Source organism: Centropristis striata, chromosome 3 (genome assembly GCF_030273125.1).
Source record: "Centropristis striata isolate RG_2023a ecotype Rhode Island chromosome 3, C.striata_1.0, whole genome shotgun sequence".
In the NCBI taxonomy this organism is placed as follows: Eukaryota; Metazoa; Chordata; class Actinopteri; order Perciformes; family Serranidae; genus Centropristis; species Centropristis striata.
Window position 1 is genome coordinate 44,089,204 of NC_081519.1, and position 19,091 is coordinate 44,108,294.

At 36.6% G+C, this 19,091-nt stretch overlaps 2 protein-coding genes across 2 annotated transcripts in view; one reads left to right on the plus strand and one right to left on the minus strand.

Moving 5' to 3' along the window:
• Nucleotides 1-5,224, plus strand: part of gmppb (GDP-mannose pyrophosphorylase B) — an 11,476-nt gene extending 6,252 nt beyond the window's left edge. Inside the window, exons 8-10 of the mRNA XM_059328398.1 lie at nt 1,384-1,511; nt 1,610-1,792; nt 3,092-5,224. Coding sequence (XP_059184381.1) covers nt 1,384-1,511; nt 1,610-1,792; nt 3,092-3,223 — 443 coding nt within the window. The 3' untranslated portion in view covers nt 3,224-5,224. The remainder of the gene's footprint in view (nt 1-1,383; nt 1,512-1,609; nt 1,793-3,091) is intronic.
• Nucleotides 5,225-15,029: 9,805 nt separating this feature from the next.
• LOC131963963 (nuclear factor 7, ovary-like) lies at nt 15,030-17,438 on the minus strand. The gene has a single exon (XM_059328395.1). It carries the CDS (start codon nt 17,224-17,226, stop codon nt 15,820-15,822), a length of 1,407 nt encoding a protein of 468 aa, XP_059184378.1. The 5' UTR covers nt 17,227-17,438; the 3' UTR covers nt 15,030-15,819.
• Nucleotides 17,439-19,091: the final 1,653 nt, after the last annotated feature.

The window sequence follows — 19,091 nt, forward strand, 5'->3', positions numbered from 1 at the left end:
TCCAGATCAGTAGGAGGAGTCAGTTATCGGTGCATCTCTAGATCCTCATCCCTCTCTGGAGCATCACTAGCAGTTACACCTCCTCCATCCTCTAGTCCAGCAGGTCGACTAGTCCAGGTCCCTGACTCTGGTCCAGGTCCCTGACTCTGGTCCAGGTCCCTGACCCTGAACCAGGTCCTAGTGGCTTTTGTTGCTCTCAGAAACCTTGATGAATCTGTGGTGAAGCTCTGAGCAGCTCCTGGTTTATTAAGCTGTGAAATAATAACAGAATCTCCTCCTGATTTATCATATTTACTGAACTATAAACCCATTTAATAATGAATCAGTTTATCAGCCTGTATCGTTTAGTTTTTCAAAGCTGAATTTAAGTTATGTGATTTTTATGTCTGCTGATCATGTGATCTTCAGCTTCACTTCCTCACCTGCTGCAGATCACCAAGAGACTCCTGGTTTATGTTTCCATGACGATTAACTGACTCACTGTCTCTATCTCTGTATGCTGTCTGTCTGTCTGTCTGTTTCTCTGTCTGTCTGTTTCTCTGTCTGTCTGTCTGTCTGTCTGTCTGTATCTGTTCTTCTCTGTCTGTCTGTCTCTCTCTCTCTGTCTGTCTGTCTGTATCTCTCTGTCTGTCTGTCTGTATCTCTCTCTCTGTCTGTCTGTCTGTCTGTCTGTCTGTCTGTCTGTTTGTTTCTCTGTCTGTCTGTCTGTCTGTCTGTCTGTATCTGTTCTTCTCTGTCTGTCTGTCTGTCTGTCTGTCTGTCTGTTTGTTTCTCTGTCTCTCTGTCTGTCTGTCTGTCTGTATCTGTTCTTCTCTGTCTGTCTGTCTCTCTCTCTCTGTCTGTCTGTCTGTATCTCTCTGTCTGTCTGTCTGTCTGTCTGTCTGTCTGTCTGTCTCTGTCTGTCTCTACCTGTCTGTCTGTCTGTCTGTCTGTCTGTCTCTGTCTGTCTGTCCCTCTCTCTGTCTGTCTGTCTCTACCTGTCTGTCTGTCTGTCTGTCTGTCTCTCTCTCTGTCTGTCTGTCTGTCTGTTTCTCTGTCTGTCTCTGTCTCTGTCTGTCTGTCTGTCTGTCTGTCTCCCTGTCTGTCTGTCTGTCTGTCTGTCTGTCTGTCTGTCTGTCTCTCTCTCTCTCTGTCTGTCTGTCTGTCTGTTTCTCTGTCTGTCTCTGTCTCTGTCTGTCTGTCTGTCTGTCTGTCTGTCTGTCTCCCTGTCTGTCTGTCTGTCTGTCTGTCTGTCTGTCTCTCTCTCTGTCTGTCTGTCTGTCTGTTTCTCTGTCTGTCTCTGTCTCTGTCTGTCTGTCTGTCTGTCTGTCTGTCTGTCTCCCTGTCTGTCTGTCTGTCTGTCTGTCTGTCTGTCTCCCTGTCTACCTGTCTGTCTCCCTGCAGGTTTCTGGATGGACATAGGTCAGCCTAAAGACTTCCTAACAGGGATGTGTATGTACCTCCAGTCGGTCCGACAGAACGCTGCTGACCGGCTCCGAACAGGACCTGGTTTCCTAGGAAACGTCCTGGTGGTGAGTCCAACCCGTCTGCATGTCCAAAAACAAAAACAACAAAAGTGTTTATTAATAATACTAATCCTAATCCTCTGTGTATTGGTGTCCCTGTGCAGGACCCGACGGCTCAGATCGGGGAGAACTGCACCATCGGGCCCAACGTGACCATCGGGCCCGGCGTGGTGGTGGAGGACGGCGTGAGGATCAAGCGCTGCACGGTGCTGAAGGGGGCGCGGGTTAGATCCCACTCCTGGCTGGAGAGCTGCATCGTGGGCTGGAGCTCCTCAGTGGGCCAGTGGGTGAGTGACGGACCCACACAGGCCTCCTTCTACCAAAGACCACTTCATTATCCTCTCCTCTGTTATATTTGGGACACGTAGATCCTGTTGTGATTGTTGAGTTTGATGATGATCTTTGGCCCTAAAAGATTACCACGATGTTTCAGGGCATTTTTGCGATAACGATATTCTTTACAGTATAAAAAAAAAGAAAAATAGACAGAAAATATGATTTTTTTAAGTCTGTATAAATAAATAAAAAACATTCAAAATCTAAAATGTAGTGTAAAGTGGGCAGTCTGTGGGCCTAGAGGTTAGAAATCAGGCTTGTAATTAATTACCAAAAAAGACACAGAATTATTAAAAAAAGACACAAAATTATTTTTAAAAAGACACAAAATTACCAAAAAAGACACAAAATTATAAAAAAAAGATACAAAATTATAAAAAAAAATACACAATTACCAAAAAAGACATTATGTTGTAACTCAGGCTTGTAACTGGAGGGTCTCTAACTGTTAAGGAAAGGAGCTTCAATGCTTCATTTAGTATCTCCTTTAGCATAGGATACACCGGACCATCCTTTACGAAAGGAAAGGAGGTAATGCCGTCCCACAATTCCTTGCGGTAGCAGCATATAAGGCCGACCGGTCAACATTGGCCGTGGCGTGATGACGTAGACTAAGTGTAAGTGCAGTCGGATTCTCTAAACACCGCGATCGTCTTCTCCTAACTCCTCATGAACTCTCCTTCTCATCTTTCCTTGACCTCGTGACGTTTTCCATTGAGGTTAAGGAAAAGTGGTTAGGAAAGGACTTAGGAGCTGATTTTTTTGTCTATTCGACCGTACCCTTTGTTTCTTCTTCTCCAGTTTGGCATCTAGCTGCCACACTATATCATCAAATGCTACGCTGCCCCCGGTGGAAGGCACCAGAAATACAACTTTTTGTTTTTCTTCCAGATATGATGAACTATTCAATTTTTTATGATTTAATGACTATTCGAATATTCGTGAATCGATGCCCATAGCTAATATTCAGTGTGTGAATGCGCCTCATGTCTCGGAGGAGGACGGAGAGGTGGGCGGGGCTTAGACTGACTGACGGGTGACAGACACTCTTAACTGTATATTATGAATAGTGTAGATAAACTTTCAGTAGGTTGAAATGTGACGTTAGAGCAGCACACGAGACTCTGGAGCTCCACAGTCTGGGTCATTAATGGAAACACTTTTTTTTACTCATAAAAAAATAAATATAGCGGTATAATTGTGAATGATGGGATATGGCCAACCCCTGATGTGTGTGTTTGTGGCGTCAGGTGCGTATGGAGAACGTGACGGTGTTGGGGGAGGACGTCATCGTCAACGACGAGCTCTACCTGAACGGCGCCAACGTTCTGCCTCACAAGTCCATCAACGAGTCGGTCCCAGAGCCACGGATCATCATGTAGCAGCAGGAGAGAAAGATCAGCACCGCCTTTAATACGAACTCCACTAAACACCCAAACTGTTCCAGAGGAGACAGACGGGTGGAGGAGGACAAGAGAACAAGAGAACAAGAGAAGAAGAGAAGAAGAGAAGGGGTATTTTTTTCATATTTTCTCATTAATTTGGACAGTTTTTAGCCCTGCTTGGCTGCACCGTCCGTCATTTACCAATGATGGCGTCCTAGAGCCTGGCGGCCCGTCGGGGCTGTAGACTCGTGTCAGGTGAAACAAACGCTAACGTCCTGAATGTGGCGGACGCCTGGTGTCTGCTGCGTTATCAGAGGAAAGGTTAAAGGTTAAAGGTTAGAGGGAGGGGCTGGTTGTGTGTGTGGTGGAGGGTTAATGTGGAGGTTAGAGAGCAATATGAACACTGCTGGTAGACTCACTATGCATGAGCAGAGAACAACCTCTGAAGGATCATCTACATCTTCTCTGCTGCTGCTGCAGGAAACTGGAATCATGACACATATCTACAGGTTCAGGCCGTCTGCAGCCGCTCCATGTGGCTCTGACAGGAAAAAAAGCACATTTTAATGTTCATGTATCATTGGTGTAGGCCCAAAGCAATATGTATTCTTTAATTGTTAAAATGTTCAGCTGATATACGGCAATAAAGCATTTCTTTTTAACATACAGTCATGGAAAAAATGATCAGACCTCCTTGTTTTCTTCAATTTCTTGTTCATTTTAATGTCTGGTTCAACTAAAGGTTCATTTGTTTGGACAAATATAATGATAACAACAAAAATATCTGATAAGAGTTTAATTTAAGAGCTGATATCTAGATGTTTAACATGGTTTTATTGATAATAACCAAAATCATTATCAAGAAATAAACATTTAAAATGTCTAGATATCAGCTCTTCATTATTCAATGGTCTAATTTTTTTTTTTCCATGACTGTATTAGTCAACTAAAATGTGCATCATAGTTTAAACATTTTGCCAACTTCAAGTCTAGTTTTGAGTTTCCCCAGCTAGACTAGCTTTCTATTACAAACTACAAAATCATATCAATCAACTAGTCATGTTGGTAGACTAATATAGACTTAGTCGGCTGTTTTATTTTCATTCAAAATAAGGTTTGCGGCTCAATTCCGACAATTTTTCTCTTATTTAGTCAGTAAAGGTTGCCGACCCTGGTGTAGACCTAAAGCAGTTTGCATTCTTCCATTATAAAAATGTGCAGTTTATATACGGCATTACAACATTTAAAAAAACAACAACTGTCAACTTAAATAGCTTAAATAGCTTAAATAGCATCATAGCTTACGAAAGTCTACGGCACCTTAACGTCTACATTTTTCCAACTTCAAGTCTAGTTTAAAGTTTCCCTCGCTAGACTATAAACGCTTTAAATCCAAACCTCCTGAGATATTTGTTATATTAAGTGTCGAGCCTCTCCTTTACACTTAGTGTCCTCACTGCTTTCTGACTAAATCATATTAATAAATGCTCATTATGACCTGTCAGTAAAGCTGTAGGCTGGTTTAGACTCAGTCAGCTGATTTATCATCATCATCGTCAGGCTGAAATAAGGTTTGCGGCTCCGTTTCTGACTTTTTTTCCCCTTTTTTCTGCCCATAAAGGTTGCTGAGCCCTGAACTAAATGCAGTATAAGTTCTAGTTAAAGCAGCATCAGTTAATTAATTAATTAAGGGCCTCATCAGCAGAACAAGCTGTAGACACGACATCTAACATGTTCTGAAGTTGTTGTAGTGAATGTTGATTATTCACACATCCAGCAGACACAAACAGGAACATTTCCTGTTTGTGTCCACCTGATGAATGTAACCTGATCATGTTTATATATCCAGGTATTAGTAGTTCAGCTTTAACCTGTCAGAGAGTCTGTTGTGTCTCATTGTTGACAGGTTTTTCTGCTCTTTCTTCCTTTTTTAAATCATGAAACTGTGCTTCAATGCCAAACATCACTTACTGTGACGGAGACGCTGAACAAAATGTAGCAAGTTTTTTTTTTTTTCATAACAACAACCTGCCGATTATCAAGTCTGTTTATAGATATTAGAGTCTGGATCCATCTGAGATATTGTACTTTGAAATAACGTTTATGGGTCAAAGACAAATAAGGGTTGGCAAGATGTCAAATGGTGTAACCACAAAAAAATTATGAATATTAAATACTTTATCCACCTACATTGTATTTAAGTGGACTTATACATATAATTACTTCATTTAAAAAAAACATCAAATGAATTTTTTTATTTTATTTTTTTTTACCATTCCTACATTTACACATTTCGTCACTATTGAGCAGAACAAATTCTAAATACAACCATTTTTTTCAAAAGTTTTGACAAATTATGTAAAAATGTTATATACCGTAGTGTTGCAATGTAAACGTGGATTGTATTTTTTTCTTATTTTAGTTCACATTTATTTTCCTGTATATAATCAGATTTTTATGGGGAAAAAAAATACTGGTTACACCAACTGACACTGTGTAAGATGATGTCATTGACCCATATTTTATTCATGTTAAAATGGTTTTTAAAGGGACAATTCACCCAGAAATCCCATAATTCCTTCTCTTACCTGTGCTGCTATTTAGCAATCTAGATTGTTTCGGTAATGGAGGTTTTTTTTTAGCACTTTGAGCACCACAAGTACCATCTAGTTCTATTATATTCAGGAGAAGATAGAATTATTTACAGCCAGTATCTCAAACACTCACCAGAACAATATAGATTGATAAAAAGCACGACAGATAACAGGGGAAATATGTTTTTATAATTTTGGGGTGAACTGTCCCTTTAAAGAGACTCAACCTCCAGCCAGAGGTTGTTTTGCTGACCTCTAGTGGTTAAACAGTGACATTACTGTTGTGTGTTTACAGCTAAAACAGGCTGGAAACGTTCAGCCAGAGAAGGAAAACGCTGCTTTTCAGCCTTCTGTTAGTTTTTACAGTTTGTTGAATTTGTGTTTTAGGATTTATTCTGCTTCGAATGTGCAAAGAAATCTCATGAGAAGCTTCATGAATCTGAATTTTTTTTTAAAAACTGGAAACAAAATTGCTTGATGGAGAAAAAAATGGAAATGCAACTTTGCTGTTCTTGGATCTTTTATTCCTTGAGGGACTAAAAGTGTAAAGATTTGTCCCAAAGGTGGCGCCAGAGTTCTGGTCATCTTCTTTAAATCTGGTGGACATTATTTTATTTCAGAGCTGAACGTCAGTTAGCTTCACTGTCCTATAAAGTCTAACTGCAGAAACTATATTTTCAGTCAAAATTGAGTTTTAACTAAAAATGAACTCCTTGATGTCTGTTTTATCTTGTGACAAAGTTTTAGATTTCAATTTTGCTTTATTTCAGAGAAATAATTTATAAAAACCACAAAATCCAACTCAAAACCAAGCAGAAATTACACTTACCACAGTCTGCTTTGGATATATACACTCATTTTAAACATAAAAATAATAGAAATTATAAGTTTATTTCAAAGGGAAATTATTATCTAGATAGTGATGAAGTAAGAAAAGTGAGATAAAATTATATTAAGACTAAAATATAACATTACTTTATAATATTAAGTCTAAAATAGACAAATATTTCAATGGAGTTGTTAAACACTTGATAACAAAATCAATTTAAAAATGTTAATTTAATGAAAACTAAATATAAAAGCTGAAAGAAGACGACAACATCACTATTAGAACCTTTTACAGCAAAACCAGAGTGCAGAAACTACATTTTCGGGGTCAAAGATCAAATAAATCATGATTTTTTAGCATAAAAATGACATCAATACATGTAGAAATAAGTCTCATATCACTTTTCTACATATAACACATTTGGCTGGCCAGTTAAAACACGTTTAAAGACTTTAAAGCAGTTTTTCTCAGTTTTACCTTTTGCTAGTTACTCCAGTTAGACTTTTTAGGAAAGAACAGCTCACGTTTATGTAAATTTAACACCCAAGAGTTAAATTCCTGGTGGTGTTACGACTAAAAGACACTTTGGCTCTGACTGAAAGTTCATTAATTCTTCACCGTAAACACGTTTACCTCAAGGTCCATCAGAAAGTGTTTTGGAGCTTTTGATCCCAAGTTTATCAGAAATATAGAAGTTTAAAAATCTACAGAATTTAATGTCTACTGGACAAACTCAAACCTCATGTACGGGCTGGAATATGAGCCACCAGAAACTGAATTTGAATCATTTAAATTTGATTTTGAATGGCTTAACTTGAATATTTGCATTAAAAAAACTGAATTTGAATCACATCATTTGAATTTGTATTGTTCAATTTGAATCATTGCATTGAAAACAATGAATCTAAATTGTAATTTGAAACTGAATTTATTAGTTTGGAACTGAAACATTCAGTTCTCACAATTCAAATTCAGTTCAAAAAAATTATATTTTAATTTCAAAATTACAAATTCAGATTCAGTTTTTTCAACCCAATGATTCAAATTGAACAATACAAATTCAAATCTTGTGATTCAAATTCAGTTTTTAATGCAATTATTCAAGTTAAGGAATTCAAATTAAAATATAAATGATTCAAATTCAGTTTCTGGTGGCTCATATTTCAGCCACATACTCACGCTGCCCTTTTTATGGTTAAAGCTCATTATTAAAAGAGGATAAATGTGAACATTTAGCCTGTTAGTTTGCTGCTTTAGCATTTATCTCAATCTGACACTGTTGGGAATTCACTCTTTATTTTTTTAGAGGTTATAAACTGAAATGTTGGACAAGTGGAACATTTTTGGGACCATTTATTTCATGGGACTGTCACATTTTGAATCAGGTATATTAATTAATAAACTATAGAAGTCTGTTTTAAGGCAGATTTCTCTCCTCAAACTCAAATGAAGAAACTACATTCTCCACGCTTCCTTATTTGTGTCATCCTTGTTTTTTAAAAGACAAAAAATTTAGTAATTTTACCGTCCAACAGAGTCGACATTAAACCAAAAAACACCTGAAACAGTCAAATAAATGGTTAACCCTTTATCAGGCAAAGAACTATATCTGGTAACTTCAGGTAATATTTCGGGAAAAAAGTTGCAAATTTACTAGATTAAAGTGGCAAATCTACAAGAAAAAAAAGTTGCAGATTTAAGAGATTTAAAGTGGCAAATCTGCGCAAAAAAGTCGCAGATTCACGACAAAAAAGTGGGAGAAAAACAACTTTTTTCTCCCAGATTCACCACTTTAAATCTCATAAATCTGCACATTTTTTTCTCGTAGATTTGCCACTTTAATCTCGTAAACTTTTTTCTGAAAATATTATATTCATATGTTTTTTTTACACATTCTGGCAGTATGTAATATCCTCCAATATTCTCTAGGGTTGAAATTTGCAAGTATTTCAATGAGTGTCCTATTAAGGGTTAAAGTGGTGAATCTGCGAAAAAAAAAGTTGCAGATTTACGAGAAAAAAGGAGGAAAAACAACTTTTTTCTCGTAAATCTGCAACTTTTTTCGTGCAGATTTGCCACTTTAAATCTCATAAATCTGCACATTTTTTTCTCGTAGATTTGCCACTTTAATCTTGTACATTTTTTTCTCAAAATATTATTTTCGTATGTTGTTTTTTTTACACATTTTTTTCATTTTCCCACTTTTTTCTTGTGAATCTGCAACTTTTTTCGCGCAGATTTGCCACTTTAAATCTCTTAAATCTGCATCTTTTTTTCTTGTAGATTTGCCACTTTAATCTAGTAAATTTGCATATTGTTTCTCGAAATATTACCTGAAGTTACCAAATATAGTTCTTTGCCTGATGAAGGGTTAAATCTCTCCAGTTGAAGGTTTCTGGAGCTGGTCCTGGACTATACGTATCCTTTTTTTTTTTTCGCCACCTTAGAAGCTCAGATGTGGATATTTCTTCCACGTTTGACTGGTTGTTACTGAGCCTGAAGACATGCAGCAGGTTGGAGAGATGCAGTGGTTCCATGTTGTTATGCAGTTAGTGATAAACAGTATTTAGAACACTGAAATGTAAAAACTTTGACTGTGTCTGAATGAATGAAGTCAAATCTTGTAATGAAGTCTTTTTTAAAAAGAGAATAATATAATCTACTGACCACATTCACGTCTTGTCTCGTCTCTTTTTATCTTAAAAGTGCCACTACACACATTTTATGCTTTTATTTACTAGTCATGGTTAATTAATTCAATTTTATATGATGTTTATTTCCATTTTACACCTATTTTATATGTATAGTTTCCTACATTTATTTGACAGCTGTTGTTACTTTGCAGATTCTGATTCTGAGGAGAAAATAAAAGTATGAAGTGACTCAGAAATGATGATATATTGTTAGAATTAAGATACAGACTTGTGACTCTAACACGTCCCAAGTCATTCTGCAGCCCTCACAGACACTTATTGATCTGAATGAGTGTTCAAATGAAGAAGTCTGATGTTTTAGTTAATAGTAATATTATACAGACGCTTTTATAATGTCAACATTAACCCTTTGATGCACAACATGGTCTAAAGTGACCCGACTGAGTTTTTATGTTCTATATCTTTGCAATAAATACATTTCTAGAGCTGCAACAATTATTCGATTAATGGAACAATAATCGATTATTAAATTAATCGTCAACTATTTTGATAATCCAATAATTGGTTTGAGCAGTTTTTTTTTAAAGACAATAAGTCCAAATTCTCTGATTTCAGCTTCTTCAATGTGAATATTTCTGGTTTCTTTGTTCCTTTATGACAATAAACTGAATATCTCTTTGGTTTGTGGACAAAACAAGAGATTTGAGGACGTCATCTTGTGGTTTGGAAACACTCATTGATATTGTTAGACATTTTATTGACCAAACAAATCATTTATTGACAAACTAATCGATTAATCGTTTAAATAATTGACAGATTAATCGATAATGACAATAATCGTTAGTTGCAGCCCTATTAATTTCATCATTGAGTATTCCAGGTTTTTTCCTCAATTAACTTGAGGGAAAACATTAACTTGATAAAAAAGTATGAAGGGAGAAATGGAAATAATAATCTGTTGTAAGAATATTTTGAATATTCAATCATGAAATTAATTGATTTCAAAAGATAGAGCAAAGAAACACACAGCAGCGTTAAAAATAACATGGGAAATGAATGCGGGTCATTTTTGACACATGTTGTGCATCAAAGGGTTAACAATAAGATTTATTATTAAAATGTCTAATTAAAAATGAAGCTTAATATCCACTAGACTACCTAATAAACATGATTTGTTAAAATAAATCAGAACCAGGTATCTGTTATTGCAAATTAACTCTTAAGTTTATTAAATATTGATAAACTGCTGGGACTGAACCGTTGCCTAGTAACACGTTATTTCTGTTGGGCGGTACAAGCTGTCTGGAGAATGCTAACAGGCTACCAGCTATGTCACTGATTCTGGTGAAATTGGAAAATATTTTATGGAGAAAATGTTTTCAGGTTTTCCCTCTGAGGCCTCCTGGCTGCTCTGCCTCGACTTTCGGTTAGTTTTCTGATGGAGAACGCTTTATACTTGTTGCTAAAGCGAAGCTAACGGCTAACTGCTGCTAACCGTAATGTTAGCTAGCTGCGGCCGTTGGATCAGGTGTCATCCGTGAACCGGAGCTGGTCAACGGACCACCGGACCGCGTTTAACCCTCCGGAGTCCATAAAAGAGCCGGAGCAATAAAGACTGTGGTTTTGTGTGTGATTTTATGTGATTTTATGTTGTTGTTTTTTTGTATTTTTGTGTGTGTGTTTTAAATGTTTTTTGTGTGTGATTTTGGGCTATTTTTTGTGTGTTTTTATCTTTTTTTTGTTCTTTTTTTGTCATTTTTGTGTGTTTTTTGTGTTTGTATTTTTTTGTAATTTCTTTGTATCTTGTAGTGTGTTTCTTGCATGTTTTTTATGTGTTTTTATGTTTTTTTTGTGTTTCTTGCATGTTTTTTATGTGTGTTTCTGTGTGTTTTCTGTAAAAATAAGTTTTTTATTTGTGTTTTTGTAATTTTGTGTGCGTTTTTTATTTTTTTCCCCCTTTTTTGTATTATTTTTTGGTGTTTTTTCTTTTTTGTGTGTTTTCAAAATGTAAATGTTAAGTTGCATATACAGGCAGAATGAAAAAGATTCATGTAAGCTACCAGTTATGTCGCTGATTTTGGTGAAATTGGATAATATTTTACGGAGAACTTGACTTTTCGGTTACTTACTGACTGAACCGTTGCCTAGCAACACGTTATTTCTGTTGGGCGGTACGAGCTGTCCGGAGAATGCTAACAGGCTACCAGCTATGTCACTGATTTTGGTGAAATTGGAAAATATTTTACGGAGAAAATGTTTTCAGGTTTTCCCTCTGAGGCCTCCTGGCTGCTCTGCCTCGACTTTCGGTTAGTTTTCTGATGGAGAACGATTTATACTTGTTGCTAAAGCGAAGCTAACGGCTAACTGTTGCTAACCGTAATGTTAGCTAGCTGCGGCCGTTAGATCAGGTGTCATCCGTGAACCGGAGCTGGTCAACGGACCACCGGAGTCCATAAAAGAGCCGGAGCAAGACCTCTCCATGAGGTAATAAAGACTGTGGTTTTGTGTGTGATTTTATGTTGTTGTTTTTTTGTATTTTTGTGTGTGTGTTTTAAATGTTTTTTGTGTGTGATTTTGGGCTATTTTTTGTGTGTTTTTATCTTTTTTTTGTTCTTTTTTTGTAATTTTTGTGTTTCTATTTTTTTGTAATTTCTTTGTATCTTGTAGTGTATTTCTTGCATGTTTTTTATGTGTTTTTCTGTGTGTTTTCTGTAAAAATAAGTTTTTTATTTGTGTTTTTGTAATTTTGTGTGTGTGTTTTAAATGTTTTTTGTGTGTGATTTGGGCTATTTTTTGTGTTTTTATCTTTTTTTTGTTCTTTTTTTGTAATTTTTGTGTGTTTTTTGTGTTTCTATTTTTTTGTAATTTCTTTGTATCTTGTAGTGTGTTTCTTGCATGTTTTTTAATGTGTTTTTTTGTGTTTTTATGTTTTTTTTGTGTTTCTTATGTGTGTTTCTGTGTGTTTTCTGTAAAAATACGTTTTTTATTTGTGTTTTTTTAATTTTGTGTGCGTTTTTTATTTTTTCCCCCTTTTTTGTATTATTTTTTTGTGTTTTTTTTCTTTTTTGTGTGTTTTCAAAATGTAAATGTTAAGTTGCAGGCAGAATGAAAAAGATTCATGTAGGCTACCAGTTATGTCGCTGATTTTGGTGAAATTGGAAAATAAAAATTGGGTTAGGACAGCTGTAAAGTGAACTGAAACATGAAGTTAATAGTCAAAGATAAGCTAGCCTTATGCTTTTCATTGTTCTAGACACCCTAAGAAATGTTCTAATCAGCTTACAGTTAGGGTAGCATTAACATTAGCTAGCTTATGTTTGTTTAATTTTAGAGAGTTAAACAGACATGTTGTAAAGTATATTTTGTATGCTGGCGTACACAGTCTGGCCTTAGTTTTCTGTTAGAACAACTGCAGCTACTTCAGAGTTTATTATCCTCTTTAATTGGTTCACACATGAACAAGGTACAGGACCTGCTGTGGTGAGGTTTGACAAAAATAAAACTAATCAATAATAATAATCAACGATGCAAATAACCGACGAGGATGTGCGGCAGCAGCAGCGGCGCACTTAACTAGTAACTTGTCCTCCGGAACTGTTCGTCATTCATTCGGGTCTACTCGGGACTACTCGGGTCTTTCCGGTGACGTTCGGCAATGTGACGGTGACGTCCCGAACAGGGCAGAGCAGGGAAGGGAGCCCACATGTGAGTGACTGTAGCTGCATGTAAATGATCAAATCTAGGATAAAATTCTGTCTTGATTACATGTTAATTCATGATGTGAACACATTTTATGTCTATTATTACTTGTTATACCTATATACACTGTAAAAACAAACTGTTGTTTTTACGGTAAAAACCAGCAGCTGTGGTTTCCAGAACTTTACCGTAATAAATACGGTGCAACTTTTTCTAATATTACGGTAAAATGATAATAGCACTGTTGATTTCACGTTTTAGATTGCCATTTTATTCCATATTTTACCGTAAAAATTTTTTTCCATCAAAAGCAATGCTGTTCTGCCATATAATTGACAAGAAAATGCTTAATAAATGCAGCATAAATGAAAGATTTTACCATTAAATATTACAGTTCATTTCTCTTAGAGATATGGTGGTTAGTACATTTAACAGTGAGAAAAAGTATTTTTACAAAAAATGAATGCAAAAATTACAGTGATGTATTGTGTATATATAACAGTATGTTTTTGTTACAAACACAGTGCCAGAGTATTTTACAGTGGAGTAATGTATTCTCCCCCCCCCAAAATTTTTTAAAAAATCCTGTTTTGTCTGATATATACAGTTACAGTGTTTCATTGTTACTGAAACTGAATTAACCCATTTATCATTTTACGTCTTTTACTGTCATGGTTTAGCAGTTTTTCACCGTAAAATCTACAGACTTTTTTTACAGTGTAGAGCAATGGACACACATTAACTGACAATCTCATGTTTGCTCCAGATGTTTGAGGGAACACATGGAGAGGAGGAAGGTGAAGATAAGGCATGGGGGGCGTGATGGAGGTGAGTGAGGTAGACACCTTGACAGCAGAGTTTAAATGCATCTCACAGACACTCATCTTTTCCACAACATAGAACCAAAGCAGGCAGAACGATGAAAGCAGAAGCCCGTCATTCAAAAGATTTTCCCTTATAATGACATTCACTGCAGGGTTTCCTCCAGGATTTTTTTAAACCGTGGGGGAGGTCTGCCCGAGTGGAAGAGGGGGGGTGACGACGACAACAACGACATGAATTTTGAAATGTTAAATTATGACTATTTCAAACTGAATGTTTTTCTAAATACATTATTTACTATAGAGTTTCCGGTACATGTATCGAAAATAATAATTGAAAATAGGATCTTGCAGCATCACTAGGCCAAAACAACAAACACAACAACAACAAATTAAAGATATAAGTTAAATAACTAAACTAGTCGAAACTGAATACAGTCAAATAAACATCTCTTCCTGCATAGAATGTGTACAAAAGAAAAAGGCCGTCCATCCATTGAAGAAAATAGCTACAATGTAAAAATACAAGGCTGTAGCACAACTACAGACACAACTGTGCCCTCCTGTCTCCTGGGAGACTAGAATATTTTTAACATTTGGAATAATGGCTACAAACTGAATGTTTGTACTGTAGCAAGCATAATACACAACTGCCTAATTAGCCTGACTGATAGCACTTCATTTTTCTTGTTTTTCTTAAAAATCAAATATAACCTAGCTTAGGTACCTTTCCTTCACCCTTTTCTCTCCCTCCACGTCGGACTGTTGTCTCTACTCTCTTCGTCTTTCTCGCGCTGCAACCAGACAGGAAGGTGGTGACTCCGGTGTTGGTTTTTCAAAGCAAGGGTATTTGCAGCGTAGCGTCACATTTCATGAAAAACACCATGTTTTGTGCCAAAATCACATTTCATACAATAAGTTACATTAACATAAACATAAAACAACATAAAAACAAGGTAAAAACAAAACAGAAACAAAAACATTATTCTGAAGGTGTGGCAGCTTCTATTTTGCCGTGGCAGCACGCCACAATCAATTACATGTAGAGGAGACCCTGCACGGTGAGCCAGAGCTCCTGTAAATCTCCAGTTTAAATGTGGAATCAGCCCCTTTTCCAGAGTGTTGAGCCTGAGAGTAAAAGTTACAGAGTCTGCACCATTTGATGATCTGATGAGCAGCAGCATCAACAAGGTCAGCATTCAGCTGCAGACTGGAACCTGAACCAACATCCAGTGTTTAAAAAGTTCAGTGTGGTGGGGAGACGACCATGAATTTCACCCTTTCTTCAGTCAGACTCCTTTATTACACCTCGTCCCAGGGTTTCTAGATGTATTCATTACTGGTTTAGATTTTATATGGGATTTGTTGACTAAAAGACAAATACAGATTTTATTTCTAATTATCAAACCTTTATTATTTTTTATATTTCCAAACAACAATTAATAATCATCTCCAGTAGGTTTCAGAATACAAAGAGAAGATAACATGTAATCAGTTATGTACAGTTTACTCATCTGCTTTTCCCTGACAGAGTAACTTACAGTGAATTAAAAAAAAAGTTCTGTTACAAATTGACTAATAGTGCAGAATAAAATAAAAACTCTGAACAATAAAAGTAGCAATTGCCCATAAAACAAGATTAAAAATATATAATTTTCTAAAATGAATTATATTCCCTTAAATCAAACGGCTAAACATACATGTAACATTAGCTAATCTTTAATGTAAGGAAGAAAATAATATTCATGCTAATAATGGTATCCCTATTATCAGAATCATCATCATCGTCTTCTTCCTTATTTTCTTCCCATCAGTTCCTGATTGACACATTTCACATTGTACTTTTTTTCAGAGTAACTCAGTTAAAACAAAACAGATAATAAAACTTCCACCTTTGTCTCATTATCATGAGATGCCAAACATCTGATGTCGACATTTCTGAGAAATTTTACTCACATGAAATAAAATGCTGCATTCACAGATCAAATCAACACCTTTAGCTTGATGAAGGGACTGTGTGCTGTCCCACTGTGACAGAGACCGTCTCTGGTAATATCTTCATGGATGTTTGATTCTTGGTTTCAATATATGGAAACAGTCTCTCAGTGAAAGTGTGTGTGAAGGTGTGTATGTGTGTGTTTGTATCAGAATCAAAGAATGACAGTTTTCCTTTGTCAAAGTCCAGATGAACTCTGATCCTCTGTGGCCTCTTCTCCACTGAGAGGACTTGAAAGTGTGGTGGGAAGAATGCAATGTGTTTTCCTTCAAAGAAGGAAATCTCCCAGAAGCCAGTTGGTATTTTACCCTTTCTCAAGCCAGACTCCTTTATAACACCTATGGCCCAGAGTTTATCATATGTAACCTCAACGTCCCAGCTGTGAGTCCCAGAGTTAAAGCCCTCAGAGCTCAGGACAGCGGCGTGGTAATCAAACCTCTCTGGATTGTCAGGAAGTTTCTGTTTCTCTCCATATATCATGCTGGTCAGATCTTCAGACAGGATGAGTCCTGGATTAGCAGTGTTTGGATCCAGAATCAGAGGAGTGTAGGAGACCATCTCCTTCATCTTGTTCCAGATGTTGAAGGCCAGGTTGCCCAGGTGTTTGGCCACATCTATCAGAGCTCCTGAGAGCAGCTGTGGATCCTCCAGCAGGGGGCGCTGCTGGACTCTTTCCACTGCAGCCTTGTAGTTCTGCAGGAATGAGACGTGTTCAGCTCTCAGCTCCTCCTCTGTGGCTCTGATTGTGTCTGAAAGAGCTGCTATCTCTCTGCTCAGAGCATCAATCTTCTCCTTCATCATCTGACTCTTCTGCTCCTCTTCCTCCCTCAGAGCAGAGATCCTGGCCTCCTCTTCCTCTTGTAGAAACTGGTGAAGCTTCTTAAACTGCTCCTTAATCTGCCTCTCTGTGTGTCGGGCCTGGACCTTAATGTGTTCTGCTGTTTGATCACAGTTTCCTTTAACTTGTCCAAAGAGCTCCAGTTTCTCCTGTAAGGTCTTCAGGGATTTCTGGAGCTCCTCTTTGTGATCCTGTGCAGCTTCATCGATGGGTCTGAATCTGTGGTTGTTGTGTGTCTTTGAGTCTCTGCAGACGAGACAAACTGGCTGCTGATGGTCCAGACAGAAGAGTTTAAGTTTCTCAGAGTGCAGACTGCAGAGAGGCTCTGAAGCTCTCTGATCTCTCTCCAGTAAGAACGCCTCACACAGGTTCTTTAACGCCAGGTTACAAGGTGTATCACTTAATAAATGTATTTCCTTACAAACTGGACACTGGTGTACCACTTTCTCTGTCCACCATTCCTGCAAACAGTCTTTACAGAAGCTGTGGCTACACGACAGAACAACAGGGTTCTTAAAGATCTCCTGACAAACAGAACAAGTGAGATCCTCCTCTGATCTGGAAGCCATTTTCTCTCCGAGTGAAGCTGAAAACACAGCACACAAACAAGGAAGTTGGTCTGTCAAGGAAGTAGAAAGATTTACTTTTACTTTGAGTCGTAGCTCCTCTAATTGTCCTGTTTATAATGTGAAATCAGCAGCAGTTGAAGTGGTGTCCAGTACTCCAGTAATCCCAGTGTTCCCAGTACGTCCTCCTTTCAGTGGCCTTTTAATGCAGAATCCTTGAGTCTGATCCGGTGGTGAATATTGAACTCTGGGCAGGAACAAAGTGCAGAAATGTCACATGACACAAGTCATTTGAGATTAACATCAGTAGAATGAGGAAGCAGGAAGCACACGCCCCTATCTGAGTCAGAATAAACTGCAGTGTGTGAGTTCATGGTGATGAAGGAACATGTCACTCAGTGCAACAGTGTGTCTTATTGGTGTGTTTTTAATGGTTTTTATACAACAACTAAGCTCTATGACACAGAAGATGAATATATAGTATATCAGGCTTTGTTGCTCAGATAATCCTTGTTTGTAGATGTATTCATTAATGGATTTGATTTGTATATCGGATTTTAAATGCATTCATAACTGGATGTATATGAGATTTGTATGTGGGATTTGTTGACAGAGACAAATGCAAAGGTTTTTTTAAACATAACCGGTCAAAACTAATTTTGAAAAACTACAACAACTCTCTGCCTCTGTCATTTTCTGTGGCAGCATATTAGCAACAAACATTTAAACTGGACTTAACTACAAATAATTGAGTTTTAACGCAACCTGTGGACACATTTTCATCAGTAAAAATGTTTTGACAAACACCATTTTATTTCTAATCATCAAACCTTTATTAGTTTTTATATTGCCAAACAACAATTAATAATCATCTCCAGTAGGTTTCAGAATACAAAGAGAAGATAACATGTAATCAGTTATATACAGTTTACACATCTGCTTTTACCTGACAGAGTAACTTACAGTGAATTAAAAATAAACCTGAAGTCTTCACTGTTTAAAATGAAGTTCTGTTACAAATTGATTAACAGTGCAGAATAAAATCAAAACTCAGAACAATAAAATTAGTAATTGCCCAAAAACAAGATTGAAAATATATAATTTTCTAAAATGAATTATATTCCCTTAAATCAAACGGCTAAACATACATGTAACATTAGCTAATATTTAATGTAAGGAAGAAAATAATATTCATGCTAATAATGGTTTCCCTATTATCAGAATCATCATCATCGTCTTCTTCCTTATTTTCTTCCCATCAGTTCCTGATTGATACATTTCACATTGTACTTTTTCTCAGAGTAACTCAGTTAAAACAGAACATAGATAATAAAACTTCCACCTTTTCCTCATTATCATCACATTATTTTTTTCATTATCAACATAGTTGTTATTGTTACAGTGTACACACTTTGAAGGTTTAAAAACTGAAATAAGTCAATATTTAGACTAGCAAATTAAAAAAAACATCTAGCTGTTTAGCACATTTAAAAAAAAATCATAATTTGATTGTTGTGTGTTGTTGCTAGTTGTTCCTGTTATTTGCTGTTAGTATAAAACAGTGAAGGCTGTTCATTTCTTGTGTACTAACTGCAGAAACAGTTTACCATGAAGATTAATATATAGCACACACTGTTTACAATTAGTACGTAGTGTAAAAATATGACATATCAACACAAAATGATCCCAAAAAGAAAAAAAGACAACAACAAAAACTGTAAGAAATCATATTACAGATTGTTGACCTTTCCTGTGGCAGAAACCCATATATGTTGTGCATATAATTCTATGTGTTGTATCACTGAGATGCCAAATGATGACAAAACTAAAACCAACGCCTTAAGCTTGATGAAGGGACTGTGTGCTTT

What these genes read in the sequence shown, in the direction of transcription:
- LOC131963963 (XM_059328395.1), bottom strand. Translation starts at nt 17,226, where the DNA reads ATGGCTTCCAGATCAGAGGAGGATCTCACTTGTTCTGTTTGTCAGGAG.